The 26,875-nt window shown below is 43.1% G+C and overlaps 3 protein-coding genes across 12 annotated transcripts in view; 1 reads left to right on the top strand and 2 right to left on the bottom strand.

Annotated features, from left to right (window-relative positions):
* SNAP47 (synaptosome associated protein 47) overlaps window positions 1-16,604 on the bottom strand; it is a 31,172-nt gene extending 14,568 nt beyond the window's left edge. Inside the window, exons 1-3 of one of the 5 annotated variants that reach the window (XM_005442327.4) lie at window positions 16,495-16,604; window positions 7,727-8,276; window positions 1,692-2,176 (exon numbers count right to left, since the gene is read on the bottom strand). In XM_005442327.4, coding sequence (XP_005442384.1) covers window positions 1,692-2,176; window positions 7,727-8,223 — 982 coding nt within the window. In that variant the 5' untranslated portion in view covers window positions 8,224-8,276; window positions 16,495-16,604. Of the gene's footprint in view, window positions 1-1,691; window positions 2,177-7,726; window positions 8,277-10,494; window positions 12,352-13,234; window positions 16,267-16,494 lie in introns of those variants that run through there. The other 4 variants (XM_014282569.3, XM_027809849.2, XM_055706949.1 and 1 more) reach the window with 4 other exon arrangements.
* Window positions 16,605-16,606: 2 nt separating this feature from the next.
* On the top strand, window positions 16,607-25,445 carry JMJD4 (jumonji domain containing 4). Of its 3 annotated transcripts, XM_027809794.2 has the most exons (8): window positions 16,738-16,897; window positions 17,282-17,497; window positions 17,788-17,874; window positions 18,477-18,642; window positions 19,781-19,906; window positions 20,621-20,888; window positions 21,572-21,718; window positions 22,551-25,445. In XM_027809794.2, the coding sequence occupies exons 2-8, from the start codon at window positions 17,449-17,451 to the stop codon at window positions 22,860-22,862; spliced, it is 1,155 nt and encodes a 384-aa protein (XP_027665595.2). In that variant the 5' UTR covers window positions 16,738-16,897; window positions 17,282-17,448; the 3' UTR covers window positions 22,863-25,445. The 3 variants fall into 3 exon arrangements, with proteins under 3 accessions (XP_055562925.1, XP_005442385.2, XP_027665595.2); XM_055706950.1 differs by lacking the exon at window positions 16,738-16,897 and adding an exon at window positions 16,607-16,703 and having other exon boundaries at window positions 17,282-17,874; XM_005442328.4 differs by having other exon boundaries at window positions 16,737-16,897; window positions 17,282-17,874.
* The window catches only part of ALS2CL (ALS2 C-terminal like), a 48,615-nt gene continuing 47,039 nt past the window's right edge, over window positions 25,300-26,875 (bottom strand). For all 4 annotated transcript variants that reach the window (XM_027809792.2, XM_014282473.3, XM_005442329.4 and 1 more), the window contains one exon: window positions 25,300-26,629. In XM_027809792.2, coding sequence (XP_027665593.1) covers window positions 26,558-26,629 — 72 coding nt within the window. In that variant the 3' untranslated portion in view covers window positions 25,300-26,557. The remainder of the gene's footprint in view (window positions 26,630-26,875) is intronic.

Below are 26,875 nucleotides of genomic sequence, written 5' to 3'. Positions count from 1 at the left end.
GACTTCCCCCCCCTCCAGCTTTTAGGAGGGGGTGGGAGGGAAAGAAAAAACTAAAAATCAGTATTTCCACCATGTGAGCAGCCATGGAAAAACCGCAGAGGTCGCAGCGCAGTCCGTGACTGCCATCTCGTGACTGAAGGCAGGCGGTGACAGACCCCGGGGAAGGAACAAACAAGGGGTTTGGTGGAGCTGGAGAAGTCAGGATTTCCATAACCTCCAGTTTTCTTTACTGACATTTCCAAATTAAACAGTCAAAATGCAGGTGGGGGTAGGAGAGCAATATCCTTGACTCACTGACTCAGATGCAAACAGAGCAAAGCAGTAGGAAATTAAGCACAGTAGGGCTGTATAACCAATTATTTTATGTAACCAGCCTTAAGACCATCAGGAACTGAACACCAATTTGCTGGAATAACTCAGTGCTTAAGAAACCAGCAGGTTGTTTTTCCTCTAAGTTGTTGTGCTGACATTTTGGTGCCAGATGCCCAAGACTTACTTCCTTAAAAATTAACAAGCTTTTCCAAGCTATGGCCCTTGATGACTCCTCAACAAGAGGACATTATCCTCCCTGCTGAAGTCCAGTTTTAGCCTGGTACACAGAAATAGGTTTATCTATTGTTTTATTGTATCATCTTTCTATTTGTTTTTCATATACTGGCCACAAATCCATCCACAGATTTGTTCTTTTGTCACTAACAACTAGGAAGAAAAAGAGGATTCAGTTATGTTATAGAAATAAATTCCTAAGACAAAAAAATCATCAGCTTTCAAAACAAATCCAGAGCTGGATTACAAAAAAAGAAGAAAACTAACCCTCTGGAATTTCAGTAGTAGTAACAATAATAAGGAATGTCATTCTTGTTGTTGTGAAAAGGGTGTCAGTCTCTGTTGTGTTTTCTTATAACAATTAAACTATGCATTCACCTGATCCAAGACCTACAATCTCCTAAATCCAAACACGTGAACATCTCAAATGATAAAATTCTATTTTCTAAGATATGAAAATTAACATTATGTTTATCCCATTTACCATTTAAAAACTTGCCAGACTTGAAATTTGTTTGAAACTTTCTACAGTTAACTCAACAACAGGTTTAATATAGATACGCTTCCAGCTGTGAACTGACAAAGGAAAAACAGGAATTACAGAGGTCTCTGAAGCACGCAGTCAGGAGAGAAGAATGGCTTTCTAATGACCCTTCCCCACAGACGGGAGCAATACTGAATTGGTGACCACCAGAAAAAGAATTACACTGTAGTTAAAGCACAGGCCAGTAGCTGAAACTCAGATTAAGCTAATCCTTTCAAAAAGTGGTGTGGAGGTAGTGACAACACCAGCTGAGAGCACAATGTTAAAGAGGGCTTGGCATGTTTCAGCTGTCAGGCTCCTGAGGGACACTCAGCTTCAGCTTCTACAGTCACAAGTTTTGCTAATGTAGTTGGGAGAAAGTAAATCCAACTAGACTAAAACAGGGCCACACACTTCTGTCATCTCTCCCTCTTAGCAAGAGGGTCTGAAGTCACCTACCAGTTCTTTCTTGCATTCTATCATCAGCATGGTCTCGCCATTGGGGCACTGAGGAGAGAATCTGCTTGTAAATATCCTACACTGTTCTGAGTTTGAAAACCACTTGGAAACTTTTGGTGCTAGTGTTATTGCTTACAGACAGATTGCTTTGCCTGTCACATACCTGCTTGCCAAACGGAGGTCCCCAAATCTACCTGAGGAGACTTCTGGGCACCAACAAACCCTAGGGCATCTTCTAAAAACTGCATCTTCTTGCTAAACTGCATCTCCAAGATGGGGATTGCTTCTGGCATTTTTGCTGACAAGAGCCGGTAAGAGGTGTCAGGCTTCCCAATAAATCTCTGTCGGACACTGATTTCATATGGCGTATGAACTCTGATATCATCGACATCCTTTGATTCAAATCTGTGAATGACCTGAGAATTGCAGTCACTGATTTCCAGGCCAGAAGCAAAGAGCGTGAGTTTTCCTGGCTTGACATTTGAGTCTGTTCTGTGGGTGATAATAACTGGAATTCTAATTAAGATTTCTTCCTGGTTCTTCGAATCGGAAACTGTGGCAGTTTCCTTTGGCTTGATTTCCAAAAGCGCTTTCCAGAGCTTGCTGCTAAACGACCACAAAGAAGGAGATTCGAGCTCAGTCAACAACCTAGGAGAGAACAAGACAGTGTTAGAAGAGTGAAAGCCAGTAGGAGGGTCATGCTACCCCCACCAGTTCAAAGCAAATTACCACAGACACAAAGATTTCCTAATACTGACTCCAGCCCTCTGATATTTAGCTCCTCAAACCTATTCACAGCTTAACAGGATCCATCCTCAAACCTATTCAGAGCTTAACAGGATCCACCCGTTCTAAAAAACAGCTTTTCTTCATTTGCTAACACGTTGGAAAGTGGTCCCAGAACATCACTGTTCTGATGTAAGAGATTCAACTTCCAACTGGATTTATTCAGGCCAATTTACACCCATATGTTCTTCAGCTAACACTGCCTTTTACCTCAATGCTTCTACACTTGGCCATCACCACCACTGCCTTTTTCTGCTACTTTATACCTCAGCCTCATAGTCGGATGCCACCTTCCGCTTTGCCCCCAATCCCAAATCCCCATTGCCAGTAAAACCACTATGAGCGCAAGATGGAGGCTGAAAAGCCCAGCAGCGACTGTCCAACTGTCATCCAGCATCTGCCTCTCCATCAGTGTTGGTGCAGATCCCGAAGGAGACAGGCCCCCTTGCTGGCAAACTGGTGCCTTAGCTTAAAGGTAACTGGTCTTAATTTATGGAGGAATTAAGGAACTGCTCCCAAAGACGACTGCTATATAGCCAGATATAACACAGGGAGTCAAGCCCTTTATTTCTAAGCAAGAAGTAAGATACACCTAACAGGTACCTAGGTCTATCAGCTGCAGGCAAGAAAGATGTAACACACTGTTAGGAGGAATCAATGACATGGAGGACACAATCCTTCTGTTGTATTTTCTAACAGCTTAGCCCTTTCCCCTTTTCTGGGGTCCTCTCCCAAGAAAGGATGATGACCACAGATCTCTTTGCATCTAAGCCTCACCACTATTTCCACACACACAAAAAAAAAAAAAAGGAATGAGAAGAACAGTAGTAGTTTCGGTTTTATTTTCCACATGCTATGCTGCCTGTTAGCATCCATCTCCAAGTCTAGAAAGGAGTTAAAGGCAGAGCTGCAGTCAACACCTATTACGCTCTGTTTCTCCCACTCTCTTCTCATCCCCTGCCCATCACCCAAACCCATCCTGCTATCCTGTATTTCAGGATGACTCAGCCTCAGTGGCTGGCAAGAGCTTTTGGGACAAACTATATCTCCCTGCACAGCCAACAGTAATTTCACATCCCACTCTCCCTTCCACTGTGCAACCAGCCACCTCCTCTCTCACCCACCAGCAGCCTCTGGTGCCCACCTCACCTGAGCCAAAGCAGCTCGCTCCCCGTTGCAGGGAGGCCCAGGAAGAGCAAATCAACCCTCTGATCAAACATCCACTGCTCAAACAACCCTGCCCAGTCCTCACTGGAAAACAGCAGCGTGCTGACTGCAAGCATCTCACAAACCTCACAGCATCTCAGCCTGCACATGACCAGCCTGATCAGGATATTTTAAATGGAAATTTCTCAGCCCACCCATCAGTCACTGAGCAGAACAGAAAAGTCATCTTTGGAGGCACCAATGGATCCTCAATTAACTATTGGAAGGGAAGAGGTTAAGTCTCAACCAACATAACAAAAGCTGTAAGAAGTTCAACCCAGATCAGAATTGGTTCCCCCCCTCCACCGCCTCAAATACCTTACAGACTATCCAGAGATTAGGCATGTGCCACTGGCATGCTAGTTGTAGCAGATGCTTCTGAAGTTACAAAATTTTTTTGTATTTAGTGACTTAAATCCCAAAGATGCATGCCTTACCAAACCAAAATACAAAGAATTACTGCTTCATTGCTATTTTGGAGAGCCAGCTTGATTTAATTTGCTTTTAAGTTTACTTTAGAAAGGTACCGCCTGATAAAATATGCATCACAGCAGTGCTGCTCTCAAGATACTTTTTGTAATGATTTATTTTCCATGAGAGAATCAAAGTGTGCCTACAGAAGACTTTGCAATTTTAAGATCCTGTTTAATTTGGCTGCAGACAAAGTCTAATCTGAAGGAGGAAGTTCTAACTGAAGACACTTTGTTTACTAGCCATTAAAGTTCTGCACCAGCTTCAAAACAGACCTACTTAAAGAAATTCATCTGCTAGGAAAAGTAGAAAAAGCATATTGGGAGTCAACCACTGAATTCATGGGTAGCAGAGGCAGAATGAATTGTTCCAAGAATCCATTTTCAACAAAAGCAGGAACATCAGATATTTCTGTAGATAGCATGCAACATGAGTAATGGTTCTGGAGCTCCCTGCTGCCCTCTGAAAATGCTATGACATGCCTTTAAAAAAAAGGGGGGAAAGAAAAAAAAAAAAACAACAACAAAACCAAAACCCAACAGACAGACCAAAGGAGATGTAACAGAAAGTCCTACAATAACAGAATTTGACATGGCACAGTATCATAGATTTAGGGCTGAATTCTGAAACTATGAGGTTCAACTTAAGTTCAACACAGAGAACAACTGAAAAAGCCCTACGCTCCGCTAGCACACACCATCTTCTAAATTAAAAGCCACGCTCTAACCTACCTGCTGTAACTAAACAGGAACAAATGACCTGATCTCATTTCTAAGGAAGGCAAAGCACATTTTCTGTTCTCTTGGTGTACGGAAGAGTTACAAGGTACTTCAGGGCAACGACAGCTTACTTCTGTGTCTTAACCTATGAAAAGTCATTACATTCCTACTGCAATATGGGTTCGCTTCATCACATTCACTGTGAGAAAAGAATGTGCATACACTTACTGAAAAGCAGCTGCAATGTGACAAGTCTAAACCTCCGTTTACATTGTGGTGACTTATTCTGGATAGCTTTGAGCCTTAATTTTTTTACCACTTTATCCCTTCACCCGTCTCCTCCCCTCTTCCCCCAGGGACTGATATCCGGAGGCTGTGTGATGTCTGATTTACAGTCAAGATTTTTGTGCTGCACAGCCCTAACAAAGGCTCCAGCCAACCTCTCCAGTGTTCTATGGAGGAGTCACCCCTCTGTATCAACAAACTGTATGACCAGTCTGTATACACAAACGAAAATTTTCAACCACAGTACCTTGTCCTCTAGTAGTAATATATTAAAAAGGAACCAGCAAATCTGGCTTTCTGTTTATTTTTAGTCTTTGAACATCTGCTAGCACATCAGACTCAGCTCTGCTTATCTGCATGCGGGTCCACTGAAAGCAGCTGTATGTCCAGGCATACACAAGAACAGAATTTATAATCCAAAAAAGCCCACACATACAGGAAAGATAATCAAAGTTTTGAACGTATGAAAGTAGATAAACGGGCCTGGTTCTCTTTATGAAAGACACCACCGCCAAACTGGTGTCACTCATATAACCTCGAATTCGCATACACAAAAGTTCGTTACCAAAGTTTCCTTTTGCACAAAATCTATACATGCAAAAAGGGTCTGCACAGTATTATCCACAAAGTTACTTCTCATTAAGTTTCTAAAGAAAGTAAAAGAGTCTTAATAGACATTAGCATATTTACCTATGTTAATAGTCTGAATTACCTAATGTGTAACAATCAAATGAGCTTCAATCACAGCCTTCACCATTCTGTACATTGGTTAAGGACATGAAGAAAGATGTCACTAGTTCAAGAGAAGACTTTGGGCAGGGGGAGAAAGCACCTTTATCAGGAAAAAAAAAACAAAAAAACCAAACAACTGCACACACACAAACTATGCTAGGAAAGCAAGTGTTAGAACTCCTCAAAAAGCACAGTGCAATTAAAAGTTACGCTAATGGCTTCTGGGGTGCATTTTAGCTAGCCAGCAAGCTGGCCAAACTCTTCATACTGTAGATAAAACAGAATCTCAGCTAACATTTTGTCAATGCCTTGCTTTATTTTTCCATTTTCAAAATCAAAGCATCTAGCTTTTCAGATTCATGAAGACAAATAATACCTCCCAGTGCATCTTAACCCAAAACAAAACTCTCTTCCAAAAACAATGAGCAGGTATTTATTTTCCTACTCATTGTTTATTGCTACAGAACTTTAAAAGCTATTGCTGAAGCTTTCAGTTATCTTGGCTTTTCATTAAAGGGTATGGAGAATATCACCAGAATCACTGTGAAATCAACACTTTCTTTTAGACACAATATCCATCTAAAAACAGATGCTTCTTCCAAAAACAACTAGTTTGAACTTTATCGTGTTTGTTTCTTAATGCAGGTGTCAGAGCTTCTACGAAGACACTCATAGCTATATATCCTCAAACACTACGATACTAGTCTTAACTTTACTGTCTATTTTGGACTGCTATCGAACCCAACCTGCATTATCCAAAATAGCATAGAAAGACTCTCTTTGAATGTTAATCATTAAATAGTAAAGTCATAACATTCTGGTTAAGACACCAACTATTTACTATTCACATCAAATTCTGAAACAGCTTAAGTTAAGCAATATCTCAAATGTGTTCCAAATTTCTTATTACAGTTGCCTAAAGCCAGCACGTGGTGGCTAATTTTTTTGAATATACTGGCTTAAGTGCCTGACTGAGATTACTACAAATAGCCTAGTACTGTCTCTTCAGTTCTTGCACCACCACACTCTGCAGACAGAGCTCAGCAGTTCAGTGCTGCTCCACACTGCTCATTTTTTTCCTCAAAATGGATTTATTCCACCTACACCTAAAGGCAGGGAGTATGCTGTGTAAGGTTAAAAGCAGTGTGGTTTTATAGCACAAATACGGAAATACTATTTCTACAGTCATTTCCTTGACTACATCTGGACCACAGACTCAACCCTCACTGCTGTGTGTGGCTGGGAAGTAAGTTCTTGTGAAGGAATGGACAAATATAAAACCCTCAACTACACACACTGTGTGCAAAAAGCTGCCTCAAGAGCTAACTTTCATGCACAGAGAGTACAATCTACTTGAACTAATGATTAACTGGCAGCTGTCTCCTGATAACTCTGGGAAACCATCTCCAAGTCAGCAGCCTACCTGCCATATTCAACATTTCATTTGAAAAGAACTAGAATAGCAGAACTGTGGTTGTGTTTGCTGTGATACAGCAAAACAGGCTGGGCTAGGGCTCGCAACACTAATCAAAGTCATCTTCCAGTATTTCACACTTAGGCATATTCTAGGACATAAAATAAAAATGTGAATGTCATACCTTTTCCTTCAGTGGGAACATTAACTTGCATCTCTTTTGCCTAATTTGTTGCCTGTTCTCTCAAACCTTATAGGTTGTTAGTATTTTGGAGACCTCTACCACTTCTGCCAATTGTGGTTAAAACTCCTAAGGGCTTGATAAGTATTTGAAGGAAAGAGGATAGCTATATACGCAAAGAACTTCACCAGGGTGAAAAAAATGTTACACAGAAGGGATGACAGAAGTACAGAAAAGTATTATAACAAGAACTAGATCCACAAAAGACCATAACAGGCTTAAACTTTCACTAAGTCAAAGTTTAGTTTCCTGAAGACCTGTGTGGATCCGCCCCATAAATTTCAGGCATGAATAATACAATCCCACAACCACTGCTTAGCTCAGAGGATGCTACAGTACTGTACCTGTCTGCTACATCCATATCCCCTTCGATCTTGTTGAGCCCTCTCATGATGTTATCAAACTGCTCGCCCTGGTAATGCAGCACTTTTGCTGTGTCCTCCAGTTGTTTCTGTGAGCCAGTCAATAACCCGATCAGTTCTTTTCCCTTTCTTGACTGCAAAGCTGCTGCTTCTGCTCCTGCACCTTGGCTTGACAGCAACTGCTCCCTCCAGAAGTGCTCAAGGATGTTGAAGACCACATTCCTGTTGGGTTGCAGAGAACCGAACCAGTGCTTGGTGTTCTTTTCTAAGATGGTAAGGGAGCTGAAGATTAAATTTGAAGATTCCTTCTTGATCTCATCGATACTAGAAAGATGGAAGTTGACCAAAAGCTCCCCAGTCTTGTCAGCTGTAAATTTGATTGCAACAGGAGTCAGTGTGAGTCTGCCAGAGACCCATTGTTTGCTGGTGTCCAAGTAGTAAGAACAAGGCCAACTATGGATACGTATGTCTTCGTTCATCAGCTCGTCTTTCAGATCCTCTTCAAGACCAACACCCCCAAAGCCAGGAGAAACTAGAATAGAAGAGCAAGAAAAAAAGCAAGAATCCTTAGCAGCATATAAAAGCTGATCTTAAAACACACTCATAAATAATTATCCCATCCCCCGCTGGTTTCCAATACTTTCACTGTAACCTTTTAGGTCCATATCCAAGATAGATTTGGAAATAGCTGCAGATGGCTTACAAAATTTGGTAACCATTTCCAATCACAAAATTTGGTAACCATTTCCAATCACAAAATTTGGTAACCATTTCCAATCACCCAAATATTTCCTTCAGAATAGTTCACCCTTTCTGAACAAGACTGTCAATATTATCACCCACGCCATAACAGCACTGCCTCTCCTTTTTATAATGTTCTCACGGTGTTTCAGCACAGGATCTACAACAGCAGAAACTTCAAATGACTACTGCATTAATGCCCTGGATTTAATAACTGCTATGCTTTTTTGGACAGGGGAGATACTTTATAATTAGATTAGTCTATATGTTCATATTTTTGGGTGGAGGGGAACCTAGCAAAAAAATAGAGTATCAAAAAACTTTTCTGAGTCTTCCACAGACCCTTTTTTACTGGAAAGCAATCATGTAAAATATTTTCCATTCCCCACCACATCATCAGAAACAGCTCCCCACAGACCAACAGATATTGAAGAAAATCCAGAATATACCAAAACGCAAGCTCATCAATAGATATCTACAACAATCACAATAAATAACTGGTCTTTCACCTTCCAATCTGATACCTCGACATCCAGGTATGTTAAGAACACACACTGAGTGTCTATCCAACACATGGAATCATAGACTAGTTTGGGTTGGAAGGGCCCTTAAAGACCCCCTAGTCCCACCCCTGCCACGCGCAGGGCCCCCTTCCCCCAGCCCCGGTGGCTCCCAGCCCCGTCCAGCCTGGCCTTGGGCACTGCCAGGGCTGGGGCACCCACAGCTGCTCTGGGCAGCCCGTGCCGGCGCCTCGCCGCCCTTACAGGGAAGGATTTCTCCCTCAGCTCTGATCTCCATCTGCCCTCTCTCAGCGCAAAGCCGTTCCCCCTTGTCCTGGCGCTGCAGGCCCTTGGGAAAAGCCCCTCCCCAGCTTCCTCGCCGGCCCCTTTGGGTGCTGGAAGGTGCTCCAGGGTCTCCAGGAGCCTTCCCTTCTCTGGGCTGAACAGCCCCAGCGCTCCCAGCCTGGCTGCACAGCAGAGGGGCTCCAGCCCTCTGGCCATCTCCGTGGCCTCCTCTGGCCCCGCTCCAACAGGTCCGTGCCCTCCTTATGCTGGGGGCCCCAGAGCTGGAGGCGGCGCTGCAGGGGGGTCTCAGCAGAGCGGGGCAGAGGGGCAGAGCCCCCTCCCTCGCCCCGGCAGCCACGCTGCTGGGGATGCAGCCCAGGGCACGGGGGGCTTTCTGGGCTGCGAGCGCACGTGGCCGGGTCGCGTCCAGCTTCTCGCCCACCAGCACCCCCAGTCCCTCTCCTCAGGGCTGCTCCAAACCCATTCTCTGCCCAGCCAGTGTTGATACTGGGGGTTGCCCCAACCCACATGCAGGACCTTGCACTTGGCCTTGCTGAACTTCATGAGGTTCACACAGGCCCACCTCTCCAGCCTGTCTGCATGGCATCCCTTCCCTCCAGAGCACCGACTGTGCCACACAAATTGGTGTCATCAGCAAACCTGCTGAGGGTGTGCTCGATCCGACTGACCACGACACTGACAAAGATGTTAAACATCATTGGTCCCAGTATGGACCCCTGAGGAACGTCACTCCTCACTGGTCTCCACTTGGACATAGAGTCATTGACTGCAACTCTGAGTGTGACCACTCAGCCAGTTCCTTATCCACCGAGTGATCCATTCGTCAAATCCATGTACTCAAGAATCATGAAGCCAAAAATCACAAAACTCAAGCACATACCAGAACTTCTGGTAGAACATCACAGGCAAAATAAATGCTCCAAACCTGTAGCATTTGTTCTTTGAAAGATTTATTATTACTCAGTTACTATCACAGAGGTTTGGAAATAGAAGTTTGGGAAGAACTGGAAACAACTTAGCAGTGTTGCTGGGAAAACCCTGACTGACCCAAGTGGAAGTTAAGATGAAAAACATGCCACATTGGTATTGGAAGATACGTTGCTGGCCCAGTATGCACAGCAGCTCCACACATGACAGTGGAACAAGCAGCAGCAGAACCAGCAGAGCTTAAGAGAGCCGGCAGAACTGACTCTGTTCACTCACCACGAAGGGACACAGTGTCCAGGGCTATGATGATTTCATTGCACCTCTCTGACAGGCCATGTTTTCCTGGGAGCCCGTGATGCTATTTGATGACATAATACTAATCCTATAAAACTTGCTCACTGGTATCTGGAATCCTGACAAGAAAACAGAGCGCTGTCATATGCCTCAGGCCTGACTTGCTTACACCAAAACAAGGACAAATTTGGAACTGTAAATTAAATGAAATGTATCTCAAGTGGCACCTCTCCACGCTTCTGAAGAGGCTTCTTGAACCCAAGGGTCAGACTGTTTCCTGTAACATCTCCTTCGCAACACTAGTTCTCAGCACAAACACTGAAGACTAATTACGTTCTGCAACTACTTTGTGAACATCCATTATGTAATGGTGATTTAATTACTCACATATTCATTATCTTCTCAAAGCCTTTCATGTATCATAGCGTAATTTATAGATTAGTACCATAACATTATCTCAAGGTCTTCTGCTACTTGTATGGTGCAACAAATGCAGAGTTAGATCTCCACTACAGAATCCCCAATTAGGCTGACACTGAGACTAATTACACTTTTTGACTTCAGTATGATTCTGTTCCCCTTAAGGAAATGTCTAGGAATCCTAATGAAATAAAAAAAAAAGGTAGTAGTCCTTCTTCAGGTACCACTGATGTAAATTCCTATAGCACATATTGAAGACCTTCTAGCATGTTCAGGCTGCTGCATCATTAATATCCGTTAATTAAAGTGCTCTGAGTCCAGTTCCAATTACATCTTTTATTAAATATTCAAAACTTCAGCATTATCAAGATAAAGACTACTCATGGTATGTCGTATTCCACAAAAATCTTTACTTTGGTCTTCATACCTTATTTCCATGGCATTATGAATTTTAGTGATGCAAATGGAAAAATAAGCCGTAAGCTTACAAAGCTGCTGGAGTTTAAAGTGAAAATTCTTAATCTGTTTTGGCCTAATAAAACTGCAATCCTAGAGAGACAACTTCACACTGTACTATGAGCCAAAAAGAGGGGAGAAAAGCCCACAGAAATCTGATTTAAATTATTAGCTACAGTCAACAAAACAATGACGAGTTCTACAAACAGTGTTTCTTTCTCAATTGTTTGCTACATAATTTCATAATTTGGAGAAAAGCTAAAAGCTCTGGCCTCAATTCCTCCATCTAGAAAAAGAAGGTAGTTCCTCTAACACAGCAAGGTTAGATCAGACAGATCTGATGGAAATAATTGTTTGGTTTTTCTTCCCAGCCTGACTGGGCTTTGTGTGTAGCCAATTATTGTAATTTCTATTAAAAGTTTATTTTCTTTCTGTCACAGGGAAAAGAAAAGCAGTTTTTAACCGTCAGTGAAATGTGACTGCAAAAAAACAATCAGCAGAACAGGGGCTTTTACCAGCTACTTTAAGTGGATAATGTTTCTAATGTGGATAAACACCCATGTGCCCTTAATGGTAACTTTTTGTTACTGTAACTGACAACTACTTCCATTTAAACAACAACATAAATTACATCAGTGCTGAAATAAAGGACAGTTGAAACTAAATCAAGTTATAGCTTTATCAATCAAGATTTACAAATTACAAATCAAAACTAAGTTTAACTGTTTGACACTGCCTAGATATGAAGTAAATACAATAGCATAGCAAGCAGATGATAAACAAAACTAAACATCCCATATTACACCCTCAAGCTTCTCATAGGGTGAACATACTGTGGACACAAATGACATTTACTGAAAAAGCTCCCATCAGAGCCAGGGGGGAAAAAAAAAAAAAAAAATGAATCAGCAGTCTCCCAATTTATCAAAACATTATGTCACATTCAGACCCCAGCCCATACAAAGTATCTGACATCCCCTTCCCCAACCTTTGAAACTCTTTGGTACTTACATTACTTATAACAACAACAGCTTGTTGTGAGCAGCATGCTGATATTTATGAGATTTTTTAGAAAGTAGTGTATCTCAATATTGATGAAACCTAAACACTGAAAGATTATACACCTAGCAGAAGATCACAAGGGAAACCTGGAACCAAGTGCAGGTTTCTCAACACCCACTACTGGGACAGGCACTGCAGAACATAACGTCATCTGAAAAACAACTCCTAGACCTCACTAACAGCAACAGCTACCTTCAACCAGGCACAACCATACTAGGGAGGCAAGAGGAAATTGTAAGCAAGAAAATAAGCCTTAAATTTGTGTATAATCTCAGCCTAGGGCACATTTTGACATGCTAAGTTCCACAAACTCTATATAACCACCACCTGCTCCCCCTATCAAGATAGCATTTTTCTCTCATGCATGCTCTCTACCATTAAGGCTGTGAAAATATTAACAGCTGATGCAGTCTCACAATTGTGCCATAAAAAAAAAGTCCTCCTAAACCCTAACTCAAGCTCCTTACCTCTATCTGTAGATGTAGAGCTCTTAGGCAGCCTTTCGGGGGCTGCTGCCTTTACAGAGCTGTCCATCCGTAGGCAGAATTTTTTTCCTGAGTTTTTGTTTCTCTTCAAAGTCCAAAAGAGCAGGTAAAAAAAGCTGAAGCTAAAGCTAAAATCCTACTATGCCTGTTACCAAAAGGAAAAACAATAGAGAATGTATCTTTAAGCCTGGATCTAAGAGTAAAGCAAGTCCTCTCAGTCTGGGAGAAGAAACGAAGCTGTCACTTGACCTGTGTATATATAAGTGTACACGCCTTGGGTCTTATGACCTTTGACTCACCTGAGCACTTCAAGGCTTTGCCTGATAGTCAGCTCCTTTCTGTGCCCGAGGCCAGAACTTCCAAGCAAAAACCTATTTGGCAATTAAATCCATTCATTGTACCAGCACGTTTTTCTCCAATGTAAAGATGTTTTCATCAGCATCAGACCTCCACGACTTTTTTTTTTTTCTTCTCTCTCACAGAGAAGAAATGTAAACCAGAAAAACAGATGTACATAAGGATAACCAAGACTGGTTTTATTCAACAATGAAAACAGTCATCAGTGGCACAGGACATAGCTACTATTTATGAACATTCAACAGCATACATTATTTAACACAAGACTTCAAAGCGTTGGATTTAAACACGAGTGATTTTACCAGTCTTAAACAAAAGAAGAAACGCTCACAATCATGTGAAGTTAGCTGGAAAAAAGCATTAAATGTGTATTTCACCTATGACATACATTGTGTCATATACTTCTCTAATGCATATTAACCTGTGATTATGGTTTCGGAGCAGCTAAAAACCATCATCCTATTACTTTTGCAACTCTACTGTCTTTGAGTTAATATTAAAGGAACTTCTTTGTCTCATCTACGGGCAGCACTTTGCCTTTTATACAACAGAATCTTGACTCTGGTTCTCTCTCGTTAGCTTATACAGCACCTACATGGAGAACACCTACTCATGTGAAACAAAAAGCAACATTAAATATACCAACTTCATCTGTGATGTAGACAGTGAACTTGACACTAAGGATCAAACAGCTCCACTACGGTCTTTCAAAATGGAAGGATTTCCACCACCCCCAATATTTCCTAAAGTTTTGACAATCACATTTCAGAAAAGCTGAGGTAAAGGCCTTCTGCTGCTTACACAGCTTATTTCCTACAAGGAACTATTACTCAAAATTCAGGATCTCTCTCCTCCTGCCATGACTGCTTTGACCCCACCAATTGGAAGTTCAGCATTATGCCACTCCCATTCTATTCCTCCTAAAACATGGCTAGAAGTTCCCTGTATAACAAGACATGGAATATTCATCGTTCTGTAAAACACACTGAAAAAAACTTACCTGCAATAAAACATATCATTCCAGTACTTCCACCCAGAAAAAAACAAACAAACAAACCCAAAACAAACAAACAAACAAAAGACAATAAACAGATGCAAGTCAGTCCTTTAAGATACCATGAAAAGGACTAGGTTGGCAGGAAAAAAAAAACAAAAACCAAAAAACCCTCGAAACCTAATCACTTTCAATTACTTTTCAATCAAGTCAGGGATAGGTTTATAAACTTGAGAGGATTACAGTACTTCAACCCCTTCTCTGTATGTGGTGGAAGAGGACACTTGAATAATTTCACAATAAATTTCTTCATTTTTGTAAAGAAACACACATTTGTCTACAGACCAGAAGACACACGCAGTCTCTCCCAACACAGGCTCCGCAACATCAAAACTTTATCCACACCGCGTAAATCACCTCTTTTCCTTATCAAACAGTTTGTCTTTTTGACACATCTGCCCCCCAAACCGAGTGCAGTACTATACAGAGCTACACACAGCAGCACAGACCAGAACGAGGATTAGCCGCAAAGCGATGTGGATTGTATTTCCGGCAGCATCACCACATTGTATGCATTCTTTAGCTAACACATAACCCTGTCCCTGCTTCTATAAAAAGAAGGTGACTCACCTTCTCTTGTTAAGTGCTTTGAGATCATTCAATGCAATGTAAGCATTACTAACTACCCCAGGTGCAAGGGGATGCTACATAACACTGGGAGGCAGTGCTGTAAACTCATAAGCAGAACACTGTCCCTTTGCAATGTGTCTAACTCAGAGCCTTCAAAACTTAGTCACAGGTTCTTCCCATCTGCCCTTGGTAATCATCTCCAGAACATTTCTGCACATGTTTCTAACATGTTGGTGTGTGTTTACTTTTTCTCCTCCTTTACAGCTGAGGTTTCCACAGGGTCATTTCTAAAGCTACCATCTGGCAAATTATGCGTTTAACACTCCTGTGAGCTCAACATAATAAATAAAAAACCAGCCCTCATAATAAAATGTTTATAAGGCTTATCAGGTGACTCTCCCCTCTTTTTTAAGTAAAGCTCTAAGATGCAGTTCCACCAGGTTTCTAATTCTACGATGCTCCAAAGGACACTACATGACATGAAGTTTTCAGGGTTGACCCTCCAACAGGTGCAGCAGGCAAAGACACACAGCACCTCTCTACTACAGCACACAGAAATTCAGCTCCCCTCTCCTCAAAAGGCCAACAGATGCCCACTAAAGAATGGCTCTAGACTGAGGGGCTTCTCCACATCAACATGTTTCCATCCTTCTATGGAAAAAAAAATTCTGATTCCACTTCATTTCTGATACAAAGCTACCAAAGTCCCACCAGCCTCTCCCAAACACACTTCACTATGGGGTTGCCTCCATTCCCATCCTTTAACCCACACTAGCTCCTACAGCGCCCAGGTTAAACTTCACCAGCCTTCCTTTCAGCCTTAACCCTGTCTCAACCTCTGTAACGCAAAACACAGACACATCTGCACTTTCCAAACTTTGCCCCCCTGCCTTTCAAGGCTGCCCTGCCCCACTTCAGGGGTGAACCCTCCTCTGCCCTCCTTCTTTCCTCCCACAACTCGCTCCCTTCTCCTTCCCCAATGCCATCCCCCAGATGCACTGTCTCCTCACCCCAAGCTAAAGTTTCTCCCTCCCTAAAACGTTCCATCATTTTCTCTTCCTTCTTCTGAGCACAAAGGCAGACTTCCTCCTCCTCACCCCAAACTCAACACAGTCACAAGTTACACCAGATCCTTCCTCAGTCTCTGTCCTTTTCCCAGTACGAGGGGAGGTGCTTCCCTAGGCCTGCTCGGGACAGCCGCAGGTCAGTCACCGAAACACTCTTCTCTCCTTCACTGCTAGGCCCGGCTGCACCACAACCGGCATCCCCCTCTCTGCCACAGCTCTGGGGCAAACCCCCACAGCTTCCCCCAGGCCAGACCCCTCCCTCCTCACTGCGGTCTCTCCTTCTCCTGGCTACAAACCCAAAACCGCCCTCCGCCCCAAGCCAGACCCCCCTCCCTTCCAGAGGCCGATCCCCAACCTCTCCCTCTTCATCCTCCTCTCAAGCTCAGGCCCAACCGCCCTTCCCGACCCAGATACCACCAACCTTTCCCCCAGTCTCGGCCACACACACCCCCTCCCCCGATCCCCCCCTTTCCTCCAGCCCGCCCCCTTCGCGCCCCGGCCTCACACCCACCTCCCGCAGCGCAGCCAGCCCAGCGGCCACCCCCACACCGCCGCTCTGCGCCTGCGCCCGCCGCCCGCTGCTGCTGGCTGAGCCGCGCTTTGTGCTCTCCCCTTCTCACTCCCCCGGGCCCCGCCCGCCCAGCGCTGGGGTTCCGGGAGCGGCGCGGCACCCCGCTGCCTCCGTGACCGCCGCTCGCCCCGGGGGCCTGCCCCGCGGGGGTGAGTATCCTCCCGCCGCTGCTCTCAGCTTCTGCGGGCCGCGGCCGCGCGGGTGGAACGGGAGCTCGACGCGGGGATGGCGTGTGCGACGGCCTGTGGCGTCCGGGTTCCCCCTTAGAGCACCGTGAGGGGGGAGCGGCCTAATGGCGGCCGCTTTCCCCTCCCTGAGCACCATGGGCTCCCCTTTGCTCGCGGTGCGTCTCCTCTCCTGAAGCCCGCCCCTGCAGGGTGTGCGGCCCCGTTAGTCTAAGGGCCTTCTGCCCTGTGCTCTGTCCCTCAACCACCCACCCCGCCTTCCCAGATACGTCCCTTCTATTCACTATTGTTTATCTTTTTTCTTTGGGTTGTTTGGGGGGTTTTAACCTGTAATGGCTGTCTGACCCATAGAGAAAGGTCTGGGGAAGGCGGAGGGAGCCAGAGCTTGTATCTTCTGACAAAGGGGTGAGCCCCAGTACAGGTGCAGGGCTGTGGTGGTCTCCCAGGGCCCCAAGTACTGGGGGCATTTCCTTCCCTCCACCCCTGCAACTAAGTCATTTAGCAAGGATATACCACTGAAATTAATGTTTCTGCTGTTTTAGGAAGGAACCAGCCTTTACTAGTCATCCCCAGAGAGTGTGGTCACCCTGACGAGAAGGTGACGAGGGAAAAGCAGCATCTTCACCATCCGTGGGGTGACCGTTGTCAGATATCCCACCGGCATTAAGCTATAAACTATGGAAGATCCTAACTAGGCCAACGTGGTGGGATGCCTCTACATGACTTCTTGTTTTACCTCTGGTCATTTATATTTTCCTGTGAGTTTTCATGGTTTAGAGACTCAAGTCAATTTCAAAGTAGTTTTTTTTGCTGTAGCATAGCATCTGCTCAAGGCTGTCTTGGCCAAGCCAGGAAGGGTATCCAGCCTGCATGGACAGGGCAACATTCGCCTGTTCCACTGCCTTTTTTCGTGACTACAACAGTTCATCTCAGGGTGCATTCTGCCTCCCCGGAGGACACGTTGACTTTATTGAAAAAGTAGAAACATTCACTTACTCGGACTTTTTCCGAGATTACTTGATTCCCAACCATCCCTGTATTTTCTCAGCTAAATTCACTGAAGACTGGGGCAGCAGGAGAAATTGGGTTACTTGGGATGGAAAGCCTAACTTTGATCATCTCCTGCAGAAGTTTGGTAAGTCACAGCATTTTAATACCTTCTATAAAAGGTGTGTGCTAAAGCTTTTTTTAAATGTTAAGAATAGAATCACTAGACAAAACTAAGCAATTCTCCAGACTTTTTTCTAAGGGAATATGTTCATTTTCTATACTTACAGTATATGATTTGCAGATGCCAATCTCAAATTTATTCCCACAATGAAGTAAAATAAAAAGCATTCTGTAATTCTAAATTTATTTACCTGCTTAATGTTAACCAAATGAGCAGCCTGATGCTTTCCCCAGACAAGAAGAAAGTGTTCTGTAGTTACAGTGAAGTGTCTCTTCAGGCTGTAAAATATTAGTACATTTAATAGGAATCAATACCCTACTCCTAATGTAGTTTAAGAGAAAAAAATCAAGTTACATTAAATAACTAACTTCTGGTCTGAACCATGTTTGCCTAGTGATGGTGTTCGAGTGAGAGCTGGATTAGGGATCTTTCTTTATGTGTTTTTACTGTACTTAGCATTATAGGGCCCAGATATTAGAGGCTATTGCAGCGGATAAGGTTAAGGGAGTTCAGTCTCTGCATCAGTTATTCTGTCCCTGCATGGGCTCAAAGAGTTTGTATTTCAGGAGAGGCTGTAGTACCTGTTGCCAACTGTGATGTCAAGGAATACAATTCTAACCCGAAGGAGCAGCTTCCCTTTAAGGAGTATATCAAGTACTGGAAAGAGTACATTAAAAATGGCTATCGTTCATCCCGAGGCTGCCTTTATCTGAAGGACTGGCACCTGAGCAGGTAAGAGAGCACTGTGGAAACCCCTGCATGCCACGCACAGCAAAGAGCTGCTGCGGAGCCATAATGCTCAGCTTCTAATGCGTGAGCCTTTAAATGCCACCAGTGCTGTTTGTTAGCACCTGCCCACCAAAATATCAGTCTTATACTGCATTATTCTTGGGGTACTTCACACGAGGAGATCCTCAAACAGGTCATTGTTTCCCGAAGAGGCTGACATTCTTGGGTGCTTTGCTTTTCATCTACATTTTAAATGACTGTATGTTGTCCCTGTGGAAGCCCTGTGGCCAGAACATTTGGCGTTTGTTTGACTGCTACAGTGCAAACCTTACTTCTTAAAAAGAAGAGGGACATTTCTAATTACATGTAATTCAGTAAGCATGTGTGAGTTAGTCATTTATTACCCTTTTTTTTTCTGTTAACCTTCCTGGTTGTTAAAGTTCTCTTCACCTTGTTCTGGCTTTCCGCCTCCAGCCTGCTGCTTGTGAGGTGGATGGATTGTCTGTTCCCCCGTCTGTGTAGGACTTGTTATGTTTTTTCACTCAAATCTTCTTCCTTAAACTTATCCTGCTCTTAATCTAACTTTCTTGTGATCAGCTCTTGTTTTCATTTTTGAGTGTGCCAGTGACTTAACAGTAGAGAAAATTTGTCAGTCTCTGTTGCCCTGTTTGTCTGCTTTCCCAGACACCAGTGCTATGGCTTCCTACAGAAACTCTGCACATGCCCCTTTCCCATGTGAGGCTGCAACATATCCAGCGGGAGGCTACGCACTTGTCAAAATCTCACAGCTTGGCTTCCCTCCTAACCCTCACACCAGCAAGCTGTCATCCAGTTGGACAACCAGTCTTGCAGGCATCTCATCTGAAGAGAATGTGTTTATTAGGAACTCTCTTTACCATAATTAGAAAAAGTCTCCTAAACAGCAGTTAACCTTCACAGCTTTCCTGGGAGACAGAAAAGCACTGTTGCATGCATTTTTTGTATAGTTCAGGGTTGTCAATGATATAAAGGAGATGGCAGCTAAGTATTAATGGCCTGCTAGATACCTGTTTGATCTTTGCATCTGGGTTTTGGAAACTGAGGTAGAAGGAGCAATGTTGCGTTTTTCTGAGACCCATTTCCAACACATTATCTTTTTAAGAGCTTTTCCCGACCAAGATGTTTATACAACCCCTGTGTATTTCTCATCTGACTGGCTGAATGAATACTGGGATGCTGTAGCTGTGGATGATTACCGGTTTGTCTACATGGGACCTAAAGGGTCATGGTAAGACAGTGTGGTTTCTGTCATTCTCACATGTTCTTTTTTTAAGATTAATATTACAGGGATTAGCACATTGTCCTTCCAGATGACATCATGCTGCCGAGACAGTGCGGCTGTACTGTATAGCGATGTACCTGAACTCAGCCAGTCTTGTTTCTTGAGCAGCTCATTTGGTTCTGGATGTGAGCTGTCCTTATGCAGTGAGCTAAAGTGCTTTTGCCCTTCAAAAAGCCCTGAATTGTGCACACAACCTCTGTAAAAATTGTCAGCTAGTTTATATAAGGTTTTAGAGCAGCAACTCCCAGGGGGATCAGCAGCAGCTTGTGAGTTGCAGAGTCAACAGAAGCCTTGGAGGGGCGCTGATGAATTCGTTAAGTATTTTGCGGGTGAAAATTCAAGTCCAGCATTGGTGATGGAGTTGCATTTGTGGGTTTCTCATCAGTTCACATCACAGAATCGCCTGACATTGAGGTATTTCTGGGACAGATTCAAAACTAGCTGATGGAGAAGCACAGAAGATATGAAACACTGCAGTACTACGTAGATATAGTGGCCTTTTAATCTGTGAAACAATCAAAATTAAGTGAAGAGGATGACAGTTTGGGATCAGGATTGCATAGTAAAGGTTGATTTCTGCGTGTATGTCTGATTCTCAGACACTTTAATTCATCTTACAGCTTTTAGGTGTTGTCTTTATTTGTCTGATTTGCCCCACAGGACTCCATTCCATGCTGATGTCTTCCGTTCCTATAGCTGGTCAGCCAATATATGTGGGAGAAAGAAATGGCTGTTGTACCCCGCCGGACAGGAGGAGTATCTGAAGGACCACCATGGCAACTTGCCCTTTGACGTGACTGCTCCTAGTCTTCAGGACAGGAGTGTTTACCCTCGCTACAACCAAAGTCAACCCCCTGTTGAAATTGTGCAGGAAGCAGGGGAGATAGTCTTCATCCCCAGTGGATGGCATCACCAAGTTTATAATCTGGTAAGATAACTGCTACCATGCTTTTCTTCACACTTAAGAGATAATCAGGCAGCAGGCTTGAATCTGATCAAACCTTTATTGCTACAGCATGTTGTGGATGCCAGAAGTGTAACTGAGCTGCAGAAAGTTTAGAGACATTCATGGAGGAAAGGTGTATCAGTGGCCGCTCAAGATGATGGCTAAAAGCAAGCCTGAACTCATAAGCTCCTAGATGACCACTAGAAGCTAGGACAGTATACAACTGAAGAGGCTGCCTGCAGCCTCTTTTCTTATGCTTTGTGTCATTAGATGCTACTAGTCACTGAGAAATAGGATACTAGGTGAGACAGATTTATGGTGAGGCTGTTAATCTTGGTTTCTAACTGTAAATTGTAATTTAATAATGGAAAATGCTAACAAATTGATCTTCATGACTACGAACCAAAATTAACGACCTTGTTTGTTTCCCCCACCACCTTCCTCCCACCTTTGTGCCCTTAAAAAGTATGCTCAGAGGAACTAGAGGCATTTACCAGTTTATAGGATAATGAAACAAGATTTGGTTGTTCAGGGACATCGGAAAGAAACAGCCTTTCAGCACAGTGGTGGTATTGATGCCGAAGAAGCCTTTCCCATACATTTTGCAACATCAAAGATGTTAGAGCCTATGTAGAGCCTAATAACCATTTAAATTATTCCTTCAGGAGGATACAATTTCCATCAACCACAACTGGGTGAATGGCTGCAATGTGGCTATAATGTGGTGCTTCCTGCAGGATGAATTAGCAGCTGTCCAGCGGGAAATCAATGAATGGAAAGACCCTATGGATGACTGGCACCTACAATGCCAGGTATAACAACATGATGCTGATGGCCTGTCTGTTAGAAAATCATATATTTCAGGGATGCATTGCACCCACCTTATTAGAGCTCTGAGACAAAGTCCTTAACCTCATACTTGGAAATCATATGTCACTGGTTCCTACTTCCTTATGAAACAACTTAATTTTCCAGGAAGTCAAATATTTCTTTAGTAAGATAGGGAAAGGTCTGTACCACTGTATATTAGCTATATTGAGGTTAGGATGTTGTTTGAAAAGCTAATGCTTCAGCTGCTCTTCTTCAACTCTTACCAGCATCAAGATCAATCCTTTCTGTAGTATTTACATTCTCCTTTATAAAATACACATGCTTTTTCATGTAAACAGAAGAACTGACAAGACAGAACCCACACAGACTATTGATGAAGAAACGGTGAATCTGAAACAAGCAAAATTCAGGTGAAGGCAGCAGATTTCTGTGTCTGCAAAGTGATGCTTTCACAATGTGCAACTATGTGGAGCAGTGTTGCATCTTGTGTGCTTCCAAAATGTTAAGCATCAAACAAATGTGAAGTTTATTTCTGGAGGCTGCTGGGTTGCTGTTAGGTTGATGTGCTTCAAAAACAGTTTCAAATAACCCAGCCATTTAGTACTTAGAAGAAACAGACTGTTGCTTTTGGGGCTAGTGGCATTTCAAGTAAGGTAAAAAGTTTTAGTGCCATTGGAGCATTACAAAAAGTATGATTAAACATGATTACTTAAATTCGATAGTTACGAGCTTGATAAAATATGTCTTTGTAATTCCTACTGTAAATAAGAGAGAGTTGATTCCGTTTCAGTGCTGGTTTTTTTTCCCCCCTAGTTAATCATGAAGTCTTGCACGGGTATAGACTACAAGGAGTTCTACAACTTCCTCAAAGTTATTGCAGAGAACAGGATTTCTGTCTTGGAAAAGGGCCTCGATGATGAAGCTTCGGCAAAGAACGCTCCAAAAGCTGCCATTTCCACCTTGGGCATGCTCCATGCAGTGTTTGATTTAAAGAGGACTGTGAAGGTGTTAACATCATTGAGTGCTAATGAAGATTTCAAGAAACTAGACCTGACGTCACTCTCTCCACCTCCGGAGGCATTGCTCCACCACTTGAAAGCAGCAATAGATACAGCGTTACTCTAACTTCCTATTTATTCAGTTCTTTGTAAAGTGAACCTTTTGCAAAGTGGGTGTTTGTAGAAGACCGACTCCTCCCTGTTTAATAGCTCTTGCAGTTTAAGCACAAAGAGCCTTAATGTAGGGTGAGGAGAGAGTACATTCATAACAAGACTGAGTACTTTAGGTACTCAAATGCTGTCAGCTTAGAGAAACTGGACAGGAAAAAAATCTCAGATAAAGGAAAAACCCAGGTCATATTAGTATTATGTTATGAGCCCTGCTGGCGAGTATGCATTCAGGGAAGGGGAACAGAAATTCTCTGTGGATCAAGCTTAGGTCTCTCAGGGTAAAACACAGACTGCAGTGGTCTGCACCATATTCCCTGTGCTGAGAGCACTGTATACAGAAAGCAAACCTGCACTGCAGACACCAGTAGTTAAGCTCTTCTTTTGTCTGGTCACAGCTAAATTACTTTAAGACCTGTCCTGCTTCCAGGTGCAGCTCAGCTTTTCTGTTTCTTTTTTTTTTTTTTTCAGGTGACCCTAGTTGGCTTCCATTGAAGCCTGAGCTGGCTCAACAGCTGTAGCCTGGATGTGGAAGAGCTGATTGTACTAGTGTCTTGTAAAGTGGTATCTCTCTAAAGCTGAAAGTCTCAGGTGCAGGGTCAGCCTTTGTACTGCTTCAGGGCCTGCAGGACTAAATTTAACATAATAGTTAGGAAGCTGAAGTCCCGATTTCAAATGAGTGCAGATAGCAAATCTGCCACTAAGTGTGTGGTCCACCCCAGCTCAAAAGGAGGAACTTGAATGTACTCTCACGTTTCTACACACTATTTCAAGGCGCAGTATTTTATCAAGCAGAGATTTGATTAATCAGGGAAGCTAGCAAGCAGCCTTGTGTTATCGCCTAAATAAGCCATGCTGTTAACACACCAGATGGCACTACTGCATGGTTACATAGCACAATTTGCAACCTGAATGCTACCCTTGGGCTAAAAGAGTATTTCCAGTGAAGTACCCCTCTTGCTTTTACTGGTTGGCAAGAAAACCTAGAAGCACAAATGGCTGCACACTGTTACCTTAGTTGCCCCTTTAGGGGCTCACTTGAACTATTGCTCAAGAACTTACTCAGTTTTCAACCAGATGACCAGTGAGAGCAACTAATAACCATATGTTTAGAAAGTGCAATAGTAGAAATCTTCAGTAGGCTGAAAAGTCACATTGTTTTCTAGCTAATCTTGTGAAGTTTGTACATGCATGCATTTTGCATGTCTTGTTTTCTAGTAGAAGTTTTGCATTTTGAGAAGGAAGTGGTACCTGAAATTAAAATCAATACCCAGAGCATGGAAGAATGCAGTATGGAGAAAACAGACTTTTTTTTTTTTTAATAGCTGTGACTGCATCTCAGTGATTCAACCTCTGGCAGGGTGTTTCTTTAGACTGGAAAACTGCCAGTTTTAAGCAACTCTGAAATTAAAAGTTCACAGCTGTTACTTGTGGCTGTTTACATTCTCAAAGACAGGCAGCTGGAGCTTTCTTCCTTGTATGAATAAGGTGCGATTTCATAGAGGTGTGGAACAATGGTTTAAAGCTGACAATCACTGTTATTGGTAGGAAAGCATGTTTTTGCTCTTGTATTCTGCAGTCTCACTGCATGCTGTGCAACTGGTATTGACACCAACCACTTTAAACACTGCAATTTTATAAAGGGTTTGCTTAGATGAACAACAGTACTTTTCATTTCGTGTCCTGTGAAGCTGGAACTGCGTGGCTTTGCTGTGTGAAACCAGCAAATGTACAAGTCTGGCTTTTACCCCAAGAACCCAGGATCTCAATGTACCCAGGATCAGTTTTGGCACCCTACTGTCCAGCAAACTATGTGCTCATTTGGGTGGATGGCATGAGTTTGCTGTGATGCAAAAGTCCAGGCAGCTGTTCTCAGGGAAGAGGCATCATTCCTGCAGTTAGTTCCTCTTCCCTGTGGGTTATAGTTAAGGAAGGGAGAAGATAGGCTGGCATGGTAGGGTGGTTAAAGAGGTGTTCAGGTAAAGGAAGGTGGGTCTCGACTAGTCTTCTCTTCACCTGAGCTGTCTCTGCACCACAGTATCTTCAGTTCTGAAGATGTGTATCAGCCCTCCTTCATAAGGCCTGCTAAGGCTTAGCATGAGCAGTGTGAAACAGTGGGGTAAAAAAATAGTAATTTAATTGCAGGAAATTATCTTAAAGTTTAAGCCATGTTCTACTTCCTGATTCAGCAGGGAACAGAAGCACAAAAATTATAGTTTTATTGATTCAGTCTCTCTTACGTTGGGAAACTAATTTCTAGTTCAAAGTCTCTGTTCCCATGAGTGGTCAAGGCAGTAAGAGCAGCACATGCTTTCTAAAGTTACAGAGAGGAAAGTAAATTCTCAAATGTCTGAAGACAGCAACGATTGGAATAAGAATTATGCAAGTCTGGAATCTCTCTTAAAAATGAAACAGCTTTATTTAAATATAAAGTTACTGTAAAACGTACATTAGGATACTCTCATACCAATATATTAACTATTGTGATCAGTGTACTATTTATTAAAGCATAATACTTGAGATAAAACAGGAGGAAACAGTCTGTAAAGTTTTGGTTTGTTTTCCTGAAGTCACAGACCTGAAAAAGTCAAACTGTAAAAAAAAACCCAACAGGTTAAAATCTAGTTCAAAAGAGCTTTTGCTCTAAATACGCAGCTCAGACATTACTATTTTTGTCTGATAGGAACAGGATACCAGATATCCATTTGTCTTTTATAAAGTCAGCATAAAACGCAGCCCAATTCTAATGGGATTTGTACCCCACTGGCATCAGTGGGTGGTCTGTCAGCACAAAGCTGTGCACCTAGGAAAACCAGTGTGTTTGCAGCTCTGTCAGTGCAGAGAGCCAGGTGGTTTCATGCTTTCTCTCACCAGGATTTGAGATTTGTCATCCCAGGACAACATACGTTTTTTCTGTTGGGCACACACGAACAGAATTACCTGCAGAATTACAAAGCAGCACTAACATGTTCAAGGTGCAAGTGTGATATTCCTGAGATTTGACAGGAGTCTACAGAGTATAAATACATACTTGTAAGTATCATAAAACAAGGAAGTTAGTCAATAGCAGCTTTACAAGGCAATGGCGAGGTACTGAGTTTGGCATAGGTAGGAAGAGGAATGGAAAACCCTTCCTCTTGGGGATACAGGAAGAGCCACCTTACTCCAGGGACAGATGGCCTCTCCTGTCCATGCCACATTTCTGCCAACCAGAAACAGTCCTGACAAAATAGTCCTTGTGGTTTCATTTGACCGCTTTCTATAAAATAACCTCTTCTCATGTGTCAGTTCACCAGTGCAAAATAAACAGCATCTAAGAGAACAGTTAAATGAGGTTTCAAGGCAGGTTGCTACTTGCAGGAAAGGGAAATAAAACTACAGGATAAAAGAACCCTTGGCCACTTTCCGCAAAGAGATTCCCAAACACAAGCTGAGGTTGTGTATTGAAGGCTTTTAGCCCACAGCATCCGTATATCTGGGCTTTATGATCATAGCTAGTCTAAGAGAAAACACAGCAAGAAATCCTCATCCGATAAATAACCGTTCTTCCCTTTCCAAAGGCAGCCACAACAGCAGTGACATGATTGCTTCTTCATCCAACAGTGTTTGGTCAAGAAAGTGCGGCAGCGAGGAGGCTCCCTTCGGTTCCTGAGGTCAGGAGCTGTGAGTCACATGGCAATTCTCCCTTTGGCGGACTCTCATCCTCTGTATGTGTTCGTAGCATGACTGGGCAAGGAACAGAAAACCCATTGAGTAATATTTGAACTTTGGGGAAAAACCTGGTGTCTTGCACACAAAGTGCATTCTCCCCAAAGGCAGGATTAAATCTACACGTTATAAATGAGTGATAAGCATATTGTCTAGACTAGAAGGAAAATAACCTCCTGTGCTAGGCATATAAGAAGCCCTCTAAAATTAAATAAGTATAGCACATCAGTATATATATATATCTACTATTCAAGAAAGGCTAAT

The sequence above is a fragment of the Falco cherrug genome, chromosome 4, assembly GCF_023634085.1.
Source record: "Falco cherrug isolate bFalChe1 chromosome 4, bFalChe1.pri, whole genome shotgun sequence".
Lineage (NCBI taxonomy): Eukaryota > Metazoa > Chordata > Aves > Falconiformes > Falconidae > Falco > Falco cherrug.
This window is presented reverse-complemented; position numbering and strand designations above follow the sequence as displayed.

Excerpts from the sequence above, each read along its gene's own strand:
- JMJD4 (XM_055706950.1), top strand. The coding sequence starts at position 17,610 with ATGGACAGGGCAACATTCGCCTGTTCCACTGCCTTTTTTCGTGACTAC. Across the intron at positions 18,643-19,780 it reads AAGGACTGGCACCTGAGCAG|AGCTTTTCCCGACCAAGATG; the intron begins GTAAGAGAGCAC and ends TATCTTTTTAAG. Across the intron at positions 21,719-22,550 it reads ACTGGCACCTACAATGCCAG|TTAATCATGAAGTCTTGCAC; the intron begins GTATAACAACAT and ends TTTCCCCCCTAG.